General features: G+C 40.4%; 2 protein-coding genes across 7 annotated transcripts in view; one reads left to right on the forward strand and one right to left on the reverse strand.

The window, feature by feature from the left end:
• LOC104054566 (neurabin-1) overlaps window positions 1-17,054 on the reverse strand; it is a 42,293-nt gene extending 25,239 nt beyond the window's left edge. For 4 of the 6 annotated variants that reach the window (XM_054069579.1, XM_054069577.1, XM_054069578.1 and 1 more), the window contains exons 1-7: window positions 16,936-17,054; window positions 14,492-16,348; window positions 2,662-2,794; window positions 2,052-2,172; window positions 1,431-1,535; window positions 1,129-1,249; window positions 82-225 (exon numbers count right to left, since the gene is read on the reverse strand). In XM_054069579.1, coding sequence (XP_053925554.1) covers window positions 82-225; window positions 1,129-1,249; window positions 1,431-1,535; window positions 2,052-2,172; window positions 2,662-2,794; window positions 14,492-16,093 — 2,226 coding nt within the window. In that variant the 5' untranslated portion in view covers window positions 16,094-16,348; window positions 16,936-17,054. The other 2 variants (XM_054069574.1, XM_054069575.1) reach the window with 2 other exon arrangements.
• Window positions 16,139-17,221, forward strand: LOC128852484 (proline-rich protein 2-like). Its single transcript, XM_054069821.1, has one exon. The coding sequence runs from the start codon at window positions 16,139-16,141 to the stop codon at window positions 17,219-17,221; it is 1,083 nt and encodes a 360-aa protein (XP_053925796.1).
• The last annotated feature ends 130 nt before the right edge of the window (window positions 17,222-17,351 follow it).

Below are 17,351 nucleotides of genomic sequence, written 5' to 3' on the forward strand. Positions count from 1 at the left end.
GAAAGAGATTATATCAAAATCTTACAAGGTCAGATGCTCCCCAGTGCACCACAAAGAACATTCAAGGAACTGCTACCACACCTCTTTAAATTTAAGAAGAGACTGTGCTGAATCCATCTCCAGTGGTAAATCAATATCTTCATTTTCAGGAAGATCAAAAACTTCTACAGATTTTCCATGTAAATGTGTCTCATAAGTATCATCATCATCATCATAGTCATCATCCTGACAAAATGGGAAAACCACACACACACCTTGCATTATGGTAAGTAATAACAAAAATACACAATCAAGGAATCCAAATAGTTGCAAAACTTTTCTCAGTTAGTTGCTATTTCTTTTTAGTTTCTCATACCTATGATAAGTTTTAAAGATGACTTGCAGAAACCTTCATCAATGCTCCACAGAAGAAAGCTAAGTAAGCCATGCACAAAACAGTCACACACAGCTGGTACTTCAAAATATCTTTTGGATTATTGACAAATTTGAAGTATAGCAAGTAGTGATAATCACGTGCCTTGATAACAGTAGCATATGAAGTTTGTATTTTCTTGTTTTAACCAGTTGCCAGTTTTATCCTCTTTTTGCTTCAATTTGATTCAAAAACATTTACAAAGATGATCAGAGGGTTGGAGCACCTTCCACACGAGGACAGGCTGAGAGAGTTGGGCTTGTTCAGCCTGGAGAAGAGAAGGCTCCGATTTCTTACAGCTACCTTCTAGTACCTGAAAGGGGCCTACGAGAACACTGGAGAGGGACTATTCATAAAGGCTTGTGGTGACAGGACGAGGGGGAACGGGTATAAAATAAAGAGGGGCAGATTTAGACTAGACATTAGGGAGAACTTCTTCACCATGAGAGTGGTGAGACACTGGAACAGGTTGCCCAGGGAAGCTGTGTCTGCCCCATCCCTGGAGGTGTTCAAGGTCAGGTTGGATGGGGCCTTGGGCACCCTAATCTAGTGGGATGTCCCTGCCCACGGCAGGAGCTTTGGAACTAGATGATCTTTAAGGTCCCTTCCAACCCTAATTATTCTGTGATTCTATGATTTATTGCATTTGCAGAAGTTACTACATGTAGCAATAATCATGTATTTTAAAAAATATCCAAGAGCAGGTGATGCTTTACCTGCTCTGTATCATCATGAACATAGTGCTGCTCATACAGACATCTCTCTCGCTCTAAGGTCTCATTGATGAGGCGGGCTACTTCACTCTGAGTCCCTGGCTTCTCTCTCCCAATCAGAAACCTAGAGAAGAAAAACAAATTGTACCTTGCACCAAAAAAGCTTAAGATACACCTAAAAAAATCAGTCTGTCACACTGTCGTCTTTAACAATGTCTTTGTAAAACTTTCAGGTTTTGGTTTTGTATTTTACATCAATGAAAAATGTCAAAAATTAAGTATTATTTCATAGCAAACATACATACCTCACTGTACCTTTGGTGTTTTTTAATACAGTGGCTGCGAAGAACTGAGTGACTCCCACTAGACTTATGCCATCAACCTCAACAATCTGATCATTTACTTGAATTCTGCAAAATGAATAAATGTTTAGTTATCACGTCAACATACGTATTTTGGCTTGACAGATCTTTGACATGACAAGCACCACTTAAAACACACTAGTATTTACAATAAGAAACTGAGTCCCAAGAAATTAACTGCTTAAAAACAATGTCCTGAACTTCAGTTACTATGCAGATCAACTAAAATTTACACAATATTTACTTCAATATATTTTATATAATTTACACAGTGATTGGTGTCCTGGGCTGTCAATATGAATTTGTGGCACCTTTACACATGGGCACATTCTAAGCTTTTTACATATATGCTATAAGTAGATCTAGGCTTATTTTCAAAAAATGTCCTATATTAAATAAAAGTCTATAGCTTTTTAAAAAATTAACATAAAGCAGAAATGTAATATTTATTCATCTGCAGTCAGCTTTTGTACATCTATTCGCAGTATTTAGCGTATCCAATGAAAATCATAGGGCTCAGTTAGAAATTTGTAAAATGCGTAACTAGTTCAATGACAAACTCACCGTCCATCTCGCTGAGCAGCTCCACCATCTGTTATTGTTTTTACAAAAATACCTAGTTTTTCCAGTCCCTGATCAGCACCAACTCCCATTCCAATAATACTGATGCCAAGGCCACTGTCACCTAATGGATTAAAAAGATTTAACGTTAGCCACATAACACAAGATGTAACAATTAGCAGTAGTGAGTTGTTTTAAAGCATTTCAAGTCCTTCCACAGAAGATATGAAAAGTCACTTAAAAAAAAAAAACACTTAGAAATAAGACAACATATTTTCTATGTAGATACTACTTAAAGCCTTTTCGTTCTGTAGTTACAACCATCTGTTAGATTCAAATCTTCATGGGACCTTGAAGGGACAGCAAAATCTATGAGCTACGTACATTTTGGTGCAGATCTGTCACTCAGTAACACAGACTTCCTAACTTCAATCAAGTATGACAATTTGCACTTAGAGGCCTGTCCACTTAAAGTTTACTAAATTCAACAAGAACTAGCCTGAAACAAAAGCCTGAATACACATTTAAAAATTCAGAACCAAAATTCAGAGAAGAGTTCAAAATTGTTTATGTGCACAGTATCTCTTGCAAATGTTCAAGTTCTGATTTGCACCTTTTTCAATTTCCACAGGAAACACTTCCATTTTTTCCACCCTTTTCTCAAGTTCATACTCAGCGGAGGCTGCCACAGGATCAACTTCTTCATTACGTCTATCGTAGTCTTCATTTGAATAAGTACTGAAAACCTGAGAAAGGTAACAGAAAACTTTTTTTAGCGCTTTCCCACTGCCTTCCAAGCATGATATAATTGAAAGAAAAATCAGTAAGAAAATGAAAGCAGTATTTTTAGAGATCTCATTTCAAAACAACCATCAATTTAATAAGTACTGCCGCTGTAAGATAGATTCCAACTTGCACATAAGTAACATGTTTTAAGTTTCAAAACAATTCCTTAAATACTTTTTGTGCTGTAAATAGATCAAATAGTTAAAATAATCAGTCATCTCCCTCTTTGCCATAGTATTACTTTTTTTTTTATGATCACATTCCCCCAGATCCTTCTTCCTCTCTTCTTCCCTTCCCCCACACCATCTTCAAACAGATGCAGTTTTCTGATTTTGCAAGGGAATCACAGTTTCCCAGGAACAGGAAATGCCTTGTTACATACATTACTATTTTTAGTAATCATTCCATCTGATTTTTGAAATTGTTAATAATAAAAAATAAACAATACGAATTAAGACCAAAATCTAGAAAGGAAGAACGAGCTACATGTAACATGGTTAAAAAACCAAAACAATGCTACACCTCTTGTTTAACTGAGAAACAAGGTTTATCTGCTTAAGTTTTTGCAGGCACCGAGTGTTTTACTCTACTTCACTGTAAGACAAAAAGTAGTTACGGACTGCAGCTGAGGCAGCCAGCTCCCCAGCCAGAACATGCAATGCTGACACAAAGTTCATCTACACTGGCCTACTAAGGTCTTGCAACTTTTGCATTTTCCCATTAAGACTACCTAGACAAGTAACTGCAATCATGTAAACAAGACAGAAGTAATTGCAATTAGCTGTAATTAATATTTTCCCACTGAATTTACATCCACTAGTACATGGTGTTAGCTCTGCATGGCAGTAGCTGCAAACACACGTTATTTAAACAGATTACCAAAAAGCAACTGATATAACTCAGTATTTCCCATGGGGAGCTTACCACTTCACCTCCAGACTACAACTGGAGGACAGTTTAACAAACTCTTCACCAAATCCCACAAAACAGCTACTCCAGAAACATGGCACGACCATACAGCAGTCCAGGAAGTAAGCAGGATTAGCTCCACTTCGCTGAAAGGGAAGGAAGAAACCAACTCTCTGAAGTTTTATACTTCCCCCAATAAAAGAATCTCCCTGAAAAGTTGTTGTTCCCAAGTCTTGCATAAAGGTACATAAACTAATAAACTCCTTTGGACTACACCACATGGACACCAGTGGGCAACAACTGGACACAGAAAGACAACAAAGATGGAATGATCAGATGCTGCACCTACAGCATCTGTCTTCCATAACACTTACAGGAAAATCTGCAAAATAGACAAAGAAAACTATCCAAATGTTCTCAAGTGTCCTTAGACTGTCACTATCAGAAAAAAAGGTGGCCAAGTTCTTTAAATCAATGTCCCTCCCTACCTCCTCAAATCAGTAATAGGATATGAAACAGAAACATTTCATTAAGCACTGTTCTCCCTTTGGAATGAGATCAGTCTAGTTTGGTTCCTTTCCATTCCAATAGAAAAATCAATCTCTCTGCATATATAGTGAAGTTATAGTAAGAGGAATTTTAAACTGCTAATAAAACGGAAGTTCATGAGTATACCAATGATAACTTGATCTAGTATTAATGATACAACTAAAGACCACTAACCATTAAATGGCTGGAGGAGTCAAACGGAGAGAATGGTAGGAGATAATTTCGGGGACACTGACAACGGTATTTTGATTCTTTATAACTCAGTGGTCTAACTCACAATGCAGAAGATGATGCAAGTAGTCACTAGCTACTGAAGAAATACATTAGCAAAGGGATCTTTACACCTCTATATTGCACTGGGAATCTGGTGCAAAGTGGCACCATAACAACAGCATTACATGTGCAGCACACCTCAGGCTGCCAGCACCAAAATCTCTCTGAATTTTCAGAATTTATTAAATATTTTTGCAACTTTAAAGTAAAAGCATTGTACTTGAGAGTCTTATGGAATTTGCCCATTTTGACATAAAACTTATCATAGGAATTGATTACTGTCAGGAGTGGATCATAAAACTTAAAACTATTAGTGGCTTAGATTCCAGTGATCTCTTAATTGTTATTCATAAAATATTAGCACAAACATCTATGCAAATGAAGACTACTAATATTTATGCACACTAGCTTTCTAAGACAAACCTGTTTGTAATAAATTCTGATTAATCCATTAAGAGAAAAATTCATACTTTTCTCTTATAGTGACATAAGGCAAATGTGAGGTGGCTTAGGTAATATTATAAAAATAATAACCTCACAATTTAGACAAGATAGACTCATTTCAAAATAGCAAGACCCCACTCTGCCCCAAACTTCAGAAAAAGAAATTTGAGGAAAAACATGAATTTGCAAAGAACAGAGGAAGAGGGAAAGAAAAACTGATCTATAACCAGAAGCCAAACAATGCAATAACAAAAAGAAAAGCAAGAGGACACTAAGAAAGCGATGGCCATAGAGTCAAGGGCAAAAGACAGAAATTTTTATTGTGTACATGTGGATTTATAACATTGTATTAATCTTTTATGAGACGGAAACAGTAAAATTGCTGATACTGATATGGAAAACACAGAACTGCTCAGTAAGTTTTTCTTTCCAAGCCACAAAAGTAACACTAAACACAGCTAAAATGTGGATAATAAATTATATAAGTTACAAGTTACACAGTTTATAAGACTGATGAGAAAGCTAAACACAGCTTATCCCTGCACTGTGTCTGGTGGGGTTTAGTCACTGAACCAAACGCATCATGCACAAAAGAAATTCTAATCTTACTATTTAGAATCCACTGCTAGCCAGAGATCATAAAATCATTAGTGTACAAGTGATATTTTTAGAAGATATGCTTCAGCAAACACAAGTTATTGTCTCAACACAGGAGAAAACAGATGAATTTTACTGTGGAAAACATGTGAATTTTACAAGCCTTTTACCATAGCTTGGTTACATATCCCAAAGGTTAACCTAACATTAAATAATTTCTGGATCCTGTCAAGCTACTAAATTATGAAAAACCCTACTACCTGAAAAAAAGGGTTTCTTTTTACACCCAAGACCTCTTTTCTCTAGAATGAAAACTAATAATTTAAATCCAAAAAGCTTGGTCAGAGGGCTGAATTTTTAAGGACTATTTTATTTAAACTGTTAAGATACATAACTGGAAATTTTCAAATATATTCATATTCATTGGACAGCAGATGTTATTTATTTGAAGACAGAACAAACTTCATTCTTCACACCACGAAAAATGGATCACATTTGAATGCACAATGAAGTTCACTTCCTTCTATGGAGATGCTAATGTTGATATCAAGATCAGCACTCAAAAACCCCAAAACATGCAGCCTACTGTCTAAAATATCTGACCATCCAGTTCCCATTAAAAAACATAACTATCGCAGAAAAAAAACCCCAATAACCTCACTTAATTCAAACTCTTACCAGCACACAAAAAGCACGATATGTTAGTTTTAGCAAAATGTTGATTTTCTTAAAGGGTAAATGCTAATTTACTATAGACCTGCACGAAAGTGCTACAGAGTCATAAAACACAGTCCAAAGATCTCCACTCCCATATTCATTTCTAGTAGGTAAGAGCTGTTTGTGCCTGATACAAAACAGACTATAACAAAAGTAATTAAACAGTAAGATTAAGAAACCAATACCTGCCCGGAGGGGCTCACAACTCATTGGAATGGAAGCAATATCAACGTCACTTTAAAATTCTCATGTGTGGAGGAACGCTCACTGGGGAGGGGCACTGTGGTGTTCCTGACAGCCATTCCTGCACACCACATCTAGCAGCAATCACACCACTCGGTTCATGGTTCTTCCAAAACACAGCTCCTCACTTTGAACAACCGAGTTTACTGACACTCAATAAAGCCAAACATTCAAAATACAAGTTATAGCTCAGGAAAATTATCTGACAGTTTTGGCTTTCAAACTGACTGCCTTGCGATGCCCAGCAAAATGTGAAGTGCCCAGGCAAACATAAATAATCATCTGAAACAGCAGCACTGAAGTAGGACTGAAGTATGAATTACACTTCACAGTTTACTCTCACAATCTCCCTCTTCAGTTAAAGTAGACATCTTGTTACTGTAACCCACTCTTCCCTCTGTTTCTGAAAGTTTCACAGTTAGGATTTTATTACCACTTGTTATATTTTAAGTGAAGAGTGACTGTACCTGATTTATGTCAATTTGTGCCATCAAAGCCTTTAATCAGCAAACAGAAACACCTTACTTACTGTTGTTTCTTTTTGAACTCTTACACTTTTATTCATCTGCATAAAGCACTCAGAACAGTTGGTAACTGTTAAATAGGTTAATATTATAAGCCATTACACTCAATGCAGTGTTTTCTGTTACCAAATGGGCAGACCAGCAGACTGTGCACCCTCTTCACCTGATCCGGTAGCACTGCATGATTTAAGAACCCCAACCAAATCAGTTTAAGCAAAGGTGTAAGTGCAATCTTGCTTCAGATCTACAGCGCAGACAACTTCATATAGATAATTTAATCACAGATAAATGAGTTCTTTACCAGTCTCACTGTTCTCTACTTAATTCTCAATAAAACCAGTGAAATTTATTCTCTAGTTCTGTATTTCACTGCAGTAGCCAAGGCAGTGGAGCTCGCAAAAGAGCAAGAAACAGAGCACGGGATCTGTTTCAGTCAGGTTACGCTACCTACTTAGAAAGAGAAACACTCTTTGAGGTATTTCATTTTTAAATCCCAGTGAAAGAAATTCTGAAGACAGAGAAAAGCATCCATTCAGATTCAGTACACTGGTTTCATTTCATTTCAAACATTCAGAGCAGATGCTGAGAAACAATCCATGCTGTCCCTCCATGGAAGCGGAGCTCTGTGAGACCTGGTTCCACTCTACCGCCATCTCAGTTGGTGTGGCATTGTTTTCTGAATGCCAAAGAGACTGAAGGACTCCACATAAATAGGATACAACCAGAAGACATAAAACCTACTCACAATACTACAAAAAAGGGGGGCATCCCCCCAAAATCTTGGCTCCTAAAAGACTTTGTACATAAAGAAAGCAATTAAATTATAAATATCTGTTAAGTTTCACAAGCATCTTGGTACCACCAATATAAGTCTGGCAATCTAGAAGAATTAGATCTGTGAATGCTAAATAAATACACCAAAACAAAATTCTTGACCTGACTAAATCTAAATTGCAAGTACACTGGTAATTGGAACTTCAAAAGAATAACAATGAAAAAAAAATAGTCTACCTGGCTGTTTTCTAAAGGCCATAAGAAGAAACAATAACAAAATAACCCTGCCATACCAGATCAACTCAATTAACTAACCTGCAGTAGTATTGTTCCCAGCAATGATCAATACCCCAGTTCTGAAAATGAGGATCATCTCACTATTCCAAGACACATCAGAGGGTAAGGGAAGAAAAATAAATAAAAATAATTTCCATGTTCCCTTCTGGGATAATGCTTTACTGTAAGAAAACTTGAAAAACAACTCTGCTACACTGCACCTTTTGACCTCAAGAATACAAAATATGTACTCAGATAATGGAGGTGCACTTCTTTTACTGATGTCCTTCTGAGTGTTCCCCTTCTCTTTTATGTTAGAATGATATGAAAAGGAACAATTTAATTTTTCCATCTCTCAGGTAAACTACGAAAAAGTTTCAGCTACGAAAAAGTTTCACTCCTTGTCAGTCCAAGTCAAGTACACTCCAATACTAATAACAACAAATATATCAAAAAGATGCTGACCCTTTCAGCAGCCTAACTGTTGAGTTAATGAATTTGTCTCCTATGAATTTGCTTATCTTTGCTGACCTCCACCACCACCTCAGTCTTTCTTCTGATTAGATCTCCCATGAAACACTCAATGCCTCCTATTGTTCTATTCCTCCCCTTTCCTCCCTCCTGTTCCCCACAGTGACTCTCAGAGCAAAACACAGAATGGGCTGGACATGCATAGTGATCAGCTAACATTAGTTATAACAAGTAACTCAAACTAAAGCTGCAGACCTACTACCAGCGAGAGCACGAATCTGCAACTCTGATACAAGTGCGAATTTTCCCCAAACTAAGCAGTATCTCAAAAATACCTTTAAAAATATCTCTTCCCTCCCTGTCAATACCAGGTGAAGCTGTTAGGAAGTTAGAAGTTGGAGGGACTGAAAAAGGAGTGAGGACAGACAGGTGATAACTTGACATCCTTACTGTCACCTCACCGGACACCCAGAACCTCAGCATTCTCTTGTCTATAGTTTTATAGCATCATCAAGTACATCACACAGGGCAGCTAGTATGTCATACAACTGCACCCAGGGAATAATTCAGTTAGAAATACATTGAGATACTTATGTAAACAATCAAGATACTCCAGTAATGAGCCACAACATAAAAAGAAATCCTTTGCTCTTTCTGTTCCGGTTTAGACTTCTGCTCTACAGCCTACTACCCTGGTACTGGACCTCATCCAAAGACTATTTACATGCCAAATCTATGTACCACTGTAAAACTTACATATCAAATATTTCCTAAAACTCAAAATAGAATACGTATGATAGGGAAAAAATGCCAAAGAAAGCTTGAGTTACAAGTGCATCTTTCCAGAAAGCTAAACAAACCTGATGGAATCAAAACAGAACAAGGACCAAAAATACTGGACATGGAGCACTCTAAACCCAGATGACTATATGCAGAACTAAATGTATTTAAGCTTCATAAATGTTTAACTTCTATGAAAACGGATATTTCAGTAAAAGATTAAAGAACACCTTTCCTCAAAAAAAAACCAAAACAATCAACAAAATTTTCACATTTGTGTAAAAATATGTACCTTCTTCCTCCAGTTAATATACATATTTTTACCACCTCATATTGCTAAATTAACCAGCAGGAAATGCCACACTCAGATGCAGGCAGAATACAACTGGGTTACTTTTCTGAAGTGTCACTTAAAAGTACTGTGGAGACTTCCAAGTTTGAGATAAAAATATGAAGAAAAGTTATTATGATGTTAAGTTACAAACATAATGTTGATGCAGGAGACAAATAGAGCTACAAAACAATTAAAATCTGTGAGTTACAACAACAACAAAAAATCATTGCAAGAGATACCAAACAAACCATGACTTAACAACACTTGTGCCAATAAAAAAAGCAGGTAACTTTCCACATACAAGTCAATTCATTTTAAATCTACTCTCAAATCAAACCCATCTTCCTAGATCAACCTACACCCATGTCACATACTTGCTTTCTCAATGCCACGCAAGTATTTCACTGAAGTGCTTGACCAATGGCTAACAAACAATTGACCATTTATGCAGCAATCAATTCTATAACTAATGAAGAAACTCCAGGTTTGGCTACCTTCCACCCCTTAGTGTATTTTGTATCACTTTCCTTGTATGATGTTCTAAGTATAAAAGTAACAGTTCAAAAAAATCAGAGGATGTATGAAGCTGAACCACTACTCTGCAACATTCTGTTAAAACAGTGTTCAGAAGACTACACTCTGACCTAGAAAAATTGTCTCTAGAAGTGGTAAGCATTTACAGATATGCTGTTATACGGGAAATCTAATTGAAGTGTATCTTCATTTACTGCTTCATTAACTTCCACAGTAAGCAGTTCTGTACTAAGATGACTGAAGAGTACGCCAGCCTGGACAAGATTACCTTTTGTGTTCCAGCTATACATAAAGAGCTCTGTTCTGATGTGCAAGACAAATGGCCACGTTATGAAAGATTTCCGTATTCTCTCAGAAGCAGCTGATACTTGGCTGGTTAGGACAACATACAAAGCTATGAAACTGCTTTTAGTTTCCTTATTTAAGATATAAGTTTAAACTTCTGCTCAACTGTGCCAAATATAAAAGTAAACAAAGCCCAAACCTTCATAAAGCCTTTTTCTTTAAACTGTGTTCTTGACTTAACTATCTTAAAAGAAAGCATTATTCACAAAAAGCTGGGAACAGACACTCCCATGCAACATAAACTGCATAGCACTGCTAATTAAACAGACTTACTAATGCAAATAGCAGCCATATTATCTTTTCAGTCTACTTGAGCTATAGAATTGTTAAGGATCATAAATCATTGCAGAAGTAGTCACAGTGCTGTTAAAGGTTTTGAGGACAAAGTTTGACACAGTCAGAAGTAAAACTTCTCAAGAAATTCAATTGGAAACAGGTATTTGTTTTCCCAAAGGAAAGTTCCAAAATTACAAATGTCACACAGTACTCAGTCATTACATTTACGTTAATTAAAGCCTTTCAAAGTAATAACATAATTGAAAGGGAGTTTAATCTCTACATTACAAAAGCAAAGTGAAATATAAAGGGATGACAGCACAGTTACCTGACGTTATTTGCACTGTATATAATGCTGATTGTTTACACAATTTATTCAGAAAACTTCAAGACAAAGACAAATTCAGTTCCCTTAAATACCTTGGAAGCTGAGTGTGCTTTACATTCCTTACTGGCTTCATATGTGGCGACAAGAGACTAAAAATAACTCCTATGCCCTAACACAGAGCCAGCCTGTGAAGTTCTGCTTGTAAGTGTACAGTATCGCTCTCTTCACTACTGTAGGAAAAAGAGGCAACCAAGACACAACGTCCCTGAAGGTCCACAGAGACCAAATAGCAGCAGGAGTTAGAGTCAGGTCACCCATGGCAAACAAGAAATCTTCCCCAATGTCATTCATCACCAGCTTCCACAGAATTGAAACATTTATTTTGACATTTATGCTTATTTTCACGGGCACAGGGTAACACACAACAATGGTGTGTTTGCATAATTATGTTCCAACTTTCCTGAAGTTATCAGATAAAATTATGTTAAGCCCTGCTACAGATGTCAACAATTACGGGTCTCTAGCATGGGTCAGATGCAGTGCTGACAGTGTTAGCTACCTCACACATCCCCCGGGAGCTTCATAGACTCCTTTTACTGAAAAGCCTTGCCAATTTCACAGCTGACCAGAAACCTTGAAACAGAGATACTAATCAAGTTCTCTCTGGTGCTGTTGCATAAATAGTTTTTAGGGTTGCAAGTTATATCCACTACCTTACACAGATATCCAGCCTTCCTTTTGGGTATATCAAGTACAATGGTCGCAGCTCCATCAACTGCATAACCTTGGTGATCTGAGAACGTGCTTTTTCTTGCCCAAACACCTTCTAAATATTTTGAATTCTCCAACTCTATCAGACACCTGCTAAACAGCAACAGCAAGAGACCAAGATGATTTCCTCATAATCACTACAGAGGTGCAGAAGGAAAACAGCAAGAACACCAAGGCCAGTCTGGCCTCTCTCAGGAGCCCGTAAGAGGAGGAGAAACACAGACTTTCTCCTCTAGTGGCTATGGATGCCTGGAGAGGCACTTGCATTTCAAACTTATTAGTCTAAATGAAGCTGAAAAGGAAGCTACTAGGGTGCATTTCTCACTACGACACTGCTCTAAGCTGTCGCGGGGTCGAAAATCATCTTTTGCTACCACTTAGGATTTTTTTTTCCCCTCTTTTACTTTAAGATGCACTAAAATCTATGCATAAAGTCAAACAAGAAAGATTTCCTCCTGTGAAGTAAAAGTGGGATTTTCTAAAAACTTAAAGAGATATTAAAGGTACAAGACTAAAAAAGATTTTAGGGAAGTGCAAAAAAAATCAGAATTCCTCATTTTACACAACACAAAAGCTGCAAATCAAATACCGGGACTCATTCCCACCAAGTATCATGGAAAATATGAAACAAAAAGGCAGACAAGGGGAAAGAAATCATTGCTTAGGCATGAGGAACTGAGGGGAAGAAGCTATTGAAAATTACATACAGAAAGAGTTCTCTACCTAGTATATGAAAGATACAGTCAAGTTTCACTGAAAAAGTATAAAGGAAGGTAAGCATCACAAGCTTCAATTTTAAAGCCTTAAGAAGAAAGTTTACTGACCAGACTGCTATTAAGTACAGTTCATTATGCTAATCTAAATGGGGCATTAGAGTAACAACTATGCCATTTTTAATGGAAAACTGCTAACAGTTGCTACTAACTTCTTGGTTGCGTAATTGATAATCTGGTACCAGCTGGTTCCTGTGACTTTCAGAAAAGCAGCTCCAATTGAGCAGTACTAGTTACTAAAAACTCAGTTTTGTCTACATGACAGCTTCCGCCACAGTCGGCACAGAGATTTCTGCTAATGCTTTCAACCAAGTCTAGCATAGGCATGAGAGAGAAAGCAGGAAAAGTCTGTCACAGCCAGACTTCAGTGCAACCGTGATGAGTAAAACCCTGCCTGCCGCAGGAAACCACTCAACAAACACGAATTTACAGTAAAGTCTACAGGGCACTACCCTCAGTCAGTGCACAAATGCAAGGGGAAATGGACTGATGGCCCTCCGGCTCTCTCACGACCCTCACCACACTCATTATGCAGTTTCCAACAGTGGCACTCTCCTCTTCATTGCTCCAGGACACCACTAAGGCATTATTAACCACAAGAAAGCGATATAAAGTCAGCCTGTCTACGGAAAGACTATAAAAACCCCACACACAACAGCACTCTTTATTTTGCCACACCCAAAACATTTTCTAGGGTACAGCGCTGGGGTGTGTTCAGCAAACTTGGAAATTACCACTCTCTGCTGCAGGAAATACAGGAGTCAACACAATCTTTGCATCCCTCTGACAAGTAAAAGTGAGTTCTAACCCTGCACGACAAAAGTGTAAAAACTGTTTGTTTAAGATGATATTTTTCAGACACATAATAGTAAAAGAGGAGAAATATGCTTGAGAAGGCCTGAACTATTTCCCATTCCATCCCAGTCCCCATCTCCCAAAGTTCTCCTCCAAAACTTTAAGAGGGACCAGAATAATTTAAGCCTGCAACAAGACTATGGGTAAACACTGTTCGAGTTGTGGAATGAATTATTTTGTGGGTATTTTTGGTGAGGGAAGATTAGACACCTAAATCGGTTTAATTTGTTAGTGTTATAACTTGCACTACTCTTCATCCAGTCTGCCCTGTAACTTCCTCTACTTCGTAGCTCCAAAATGCTCATGTTAACACTCCTGTGTCTTGTTCACCAAGCCAGTACTAAAAAACCCAAACAACATATATATATATATATATGGTTATTTCTAGAGAGAATTCTAAAATCTTAAATAACAGGAACGAGTCATTTGATATTTTCTCTCATTTAATTCTGAAAACAAGTCTGAAGTTGAACCTGAAGGTTTGCGATGGGTTTTTGGTTCGTTTGTTTGATTTTTAAACTTTTGTACAAAAACATAAATCCTTCCTAATGCAATGCCTCAATTTTAAACCAATGAAGGCAAGTATTAAAGGTCATGCATTTCTATCTATTGCTAAGAGGTTAGAGTTCCTGCAAATGTCTGGTAAGTAAGTTCTCCTGTCTTTCACCATCTCATGAGGCTGCTGCGATTCAGAAACCACTTGTGACTTATACATTTTCTGAACAAGAAGTTTTAACTTTTCTTCAGGTTTGAATAAAAGCCATAAACTTAAGACTTGTTAACGGCCACGCAAATTTATTTCCTGAGTGGTTTTGACTGCAAAATAATTAAAAATTAAAAAAAAAAAAAAAAAAAAGAAAGATAAAAAAATCAAATGCGCTTACCTTGATAGGAGCAGTTGAGAACTTGACTTTTCGGTCTGGCTCAGGATCCTCCTCTTCAGAAAGTCCAGGAAACTCCTCATATTCACTGTCATACATATACTCTTCCTCTCCCTCTACAATTTCATTGCCTTCAGTCCCTTCGTTTTCTGGCTCTGCATCCCTATCATCATCAAAAGCTACATTCTCTATTCCAAAAGCACTGAAGTTCTTGCTCTGATTTTCCACCACTTCTTCAGTATCTCCTTGCTGCTCTAGAACATCCTGAATTCGTGTAACAGGACCATCTCTTACAGACATCCCATTTCCTTCTCCTTCCCAATTGGTCTCGCTGCCTTCTGTAAACTCTTCTACCACTTCTAAGGAATAGTTGCTCCCCTTCCCTTCCTCTACTTGACATCTGAGCAGCTGATCCACTTGAACAACGTGATCCTTCTCCAAATCTTCTTTTTCATGCCCTGAGGTTTCATCTTGTGCAACCAGCTCTCCGCTAGTTCCCTCTGCGAGGGAAACCCGGGAGAGAACACTATCTGATCTCCACGGAGACTCCTGACCAGGCACACTGCCCATATCCCACAGGCTTCTCTCAGGTACCAGTTGCTCTCTTTTGTCTTCTCCAAGCTCCTCGCTCAACTCATCTCTGAGGATCACAGGCACTTTGGTGGACACAGCCTTCTCCAAACATCCTTCAGCAAGAGCAGATGAATCCAAACCATGGTAGCCTCTCAAAGGGTCCTGATTCAAAGAACCACTATTTTTGGATATTTCTTTGGATTCTTCAGTATCACTGTCACCTAGAAAGCTTTCCAGCCTCCTAGAAATGGGCCCTGCATTCAGGAAGGAGCATTTGGAACTACTACTGAGATGCTGCTGCTTCAACTCCTCATTACCTTGACTTTCAGCTTTCTCCAGCGCAGCTGGAAAACTGACTTCTGTTTTAGAACTGAAGTGGTCCACCACATTGCTGCAATCAGAAGCTGAACTGCATCTCCTCTTATCCTCACTTCTTTCACATTTGCTGGGGGAGTATCTGTCCACTGAGCTCCGCTGTTTGATATTTCTCTCAAACAGTTTCCTCGTCTCTGAAAATTTTTCTGCCAAGGCAACTTTGTCCAAGTCCGCCTCATCATTGCTACGGATAACCTTGTCGGCAGCAGAAGGCACAGACAATGAATCCACAGGACTGCTGCAGGGGCTGGTACTTGAATTAAGAAGGTTATTTTTTTGGACAATAAGGTAAGATGGGCTACCTGGAGAAGATCCATACTCTGCTGCTGTGGTCCGGCTGACTAATTTGGTCTCGGCAGGTGGACTGCTCTCACTAGAGGGTGTGGAAGACGAGCCTCCCATTTGCAGAAACATATTTTTGATTTTGTGTACTCTGTTGCCATAAGTGGCAGCTCTGCCTCGAGTGTGCGGGTCATTTCCCCCTCCACTGGAAGAGGCGTCCAGCTTCTGATGCAAGCCTGTTTTGTTGGAAACATTTTCAGGATTGTTTATACCATCAAAAGAGCATTTGATAGCATGGAAATCGGATTTATAGGCATTTCGGTGTGGAGAAGCACTTCTTAAAGTCCTTTCCCCTTTGGCTTCGGTTTTCATCATTGTCAGAGAGAAAGTTCCCTCGACTCCCGAAGAAGAATGGGAAGGATGACTCCCAAACACAAAGCTTCCACTCCTCAACAGCAGGCAGAGCAGATCCCACAGAAGATCCAAAAAGCCACCTTTCCCTCGGCCAACCTCCCCGCTCGCTCTCAAATGGAGCGCAGAGGACCATACGTGGAGAGAAAGGAATCAAAGCGCGCAAATGGCCACCGCGGGCGTTATCCCCAGCGCGGACGGCGGCGTCCGGAGAGCCATCTGCGGAGAGACGGAGAGTTCTCGTTAACCCGGGGCCTCCCAGCGAGCCACGCCAACCCGAGACTCGGCGTGGGGAAACGCCGCCCGCCGCCGCCTCCCCGCGGGATGGAGCCCATTGTGTGCGCCGGGACGCGCGGACACAGCTGCTCCCAGCGCCCCCTCCCCTCCTCTCGCTACCCCTCCCGGAGCTGCCCCCTCCCTCCCCGCGCTGCCCCCCCATCCTCCTGGGGGTACCCCGCGTCCCCCCCGCGCTACCTCTTCCCTCCCCCGCCGTGCCCCCCATCCTCCCCGGGGCTGCCGCCCCCCTGCTGGGGCTGCCCCGCCGCAGTGCCCCCTCCCCGCGCTGCCCCTCTCCCCTGTTACCCCACCCCTCTCCCCACCAGGACGCCCCGGGCCGGGGAGGGGGGCGCGTCCCGCCCGTTCCCGCCGCCCGCGCGCGGGGATGGCCGGGCCCGGGCCGGACCCTCCGCACGCACCGGGTCTCGGCGCCGCCCGGAAGCCGCGAGGTTCGGCCCCGCGTCGGGGCTTCCCCGCGGCGGCCACCCCCACCGGCGGAGCCGCGCCCCAAACTTTCCGAGCCAGCCTACCTGGGGCGGGGGGGCCCCGCCGGCTCCTTCCCCTCAACGCTCCCGCGGCAGCCGCCACGCCATCGTTACCCTCCTCCTCCTGCGCTCCCCGCGCTCCTCCCCCCCGCCCGCGCCCCAAACCGCCCGCCCGCGCGCTCCCGCCTCGCACACAAAGGCAGCAGCGGCGCGCGCGCCCGCGGTCCGCCCAGCGCGGGGGGGGGGAGGGGGCGCGCCGCGCGGGACCGGGCACCGAAGCGATGGGGCGACCGCATCTGGAGCAGCTGCGCCGCGGCCACCCGCCGCTTAGGCGCTTCGCCTGTGCCTTGTAGAGAGAATAAATACACCTTTGCATAGATAATACATGATATGTATCACGTATATATACCTTTATATATAAAATACATAATATATACACACCTTTATATATATAAAATACA

Source organism: Cuculus canorus, chromosome 6 (assembly GCF_017976375.1).
Source record: "Cuculus canorus isolate bCucCan1 chromosome 6, bCucCan1.pri, whole genome shotgun sequence".
Classification (NCBI taxonomy): Eukaryota; Metazoa; Chordata; class Aves; order Cuculiformes; family Cuculidae; genus Cuculus; species Cuculus canorus.

Excerpts from the sequence above, each read along its gene's own strand:
- LOC128852484 (XM_054069821.1), top strand. The coding sequence starts at position 16,139 with ATGACTCCCAAACACAAAGCTTCCACTCCTCAACAGCAGGCAGAGCAG.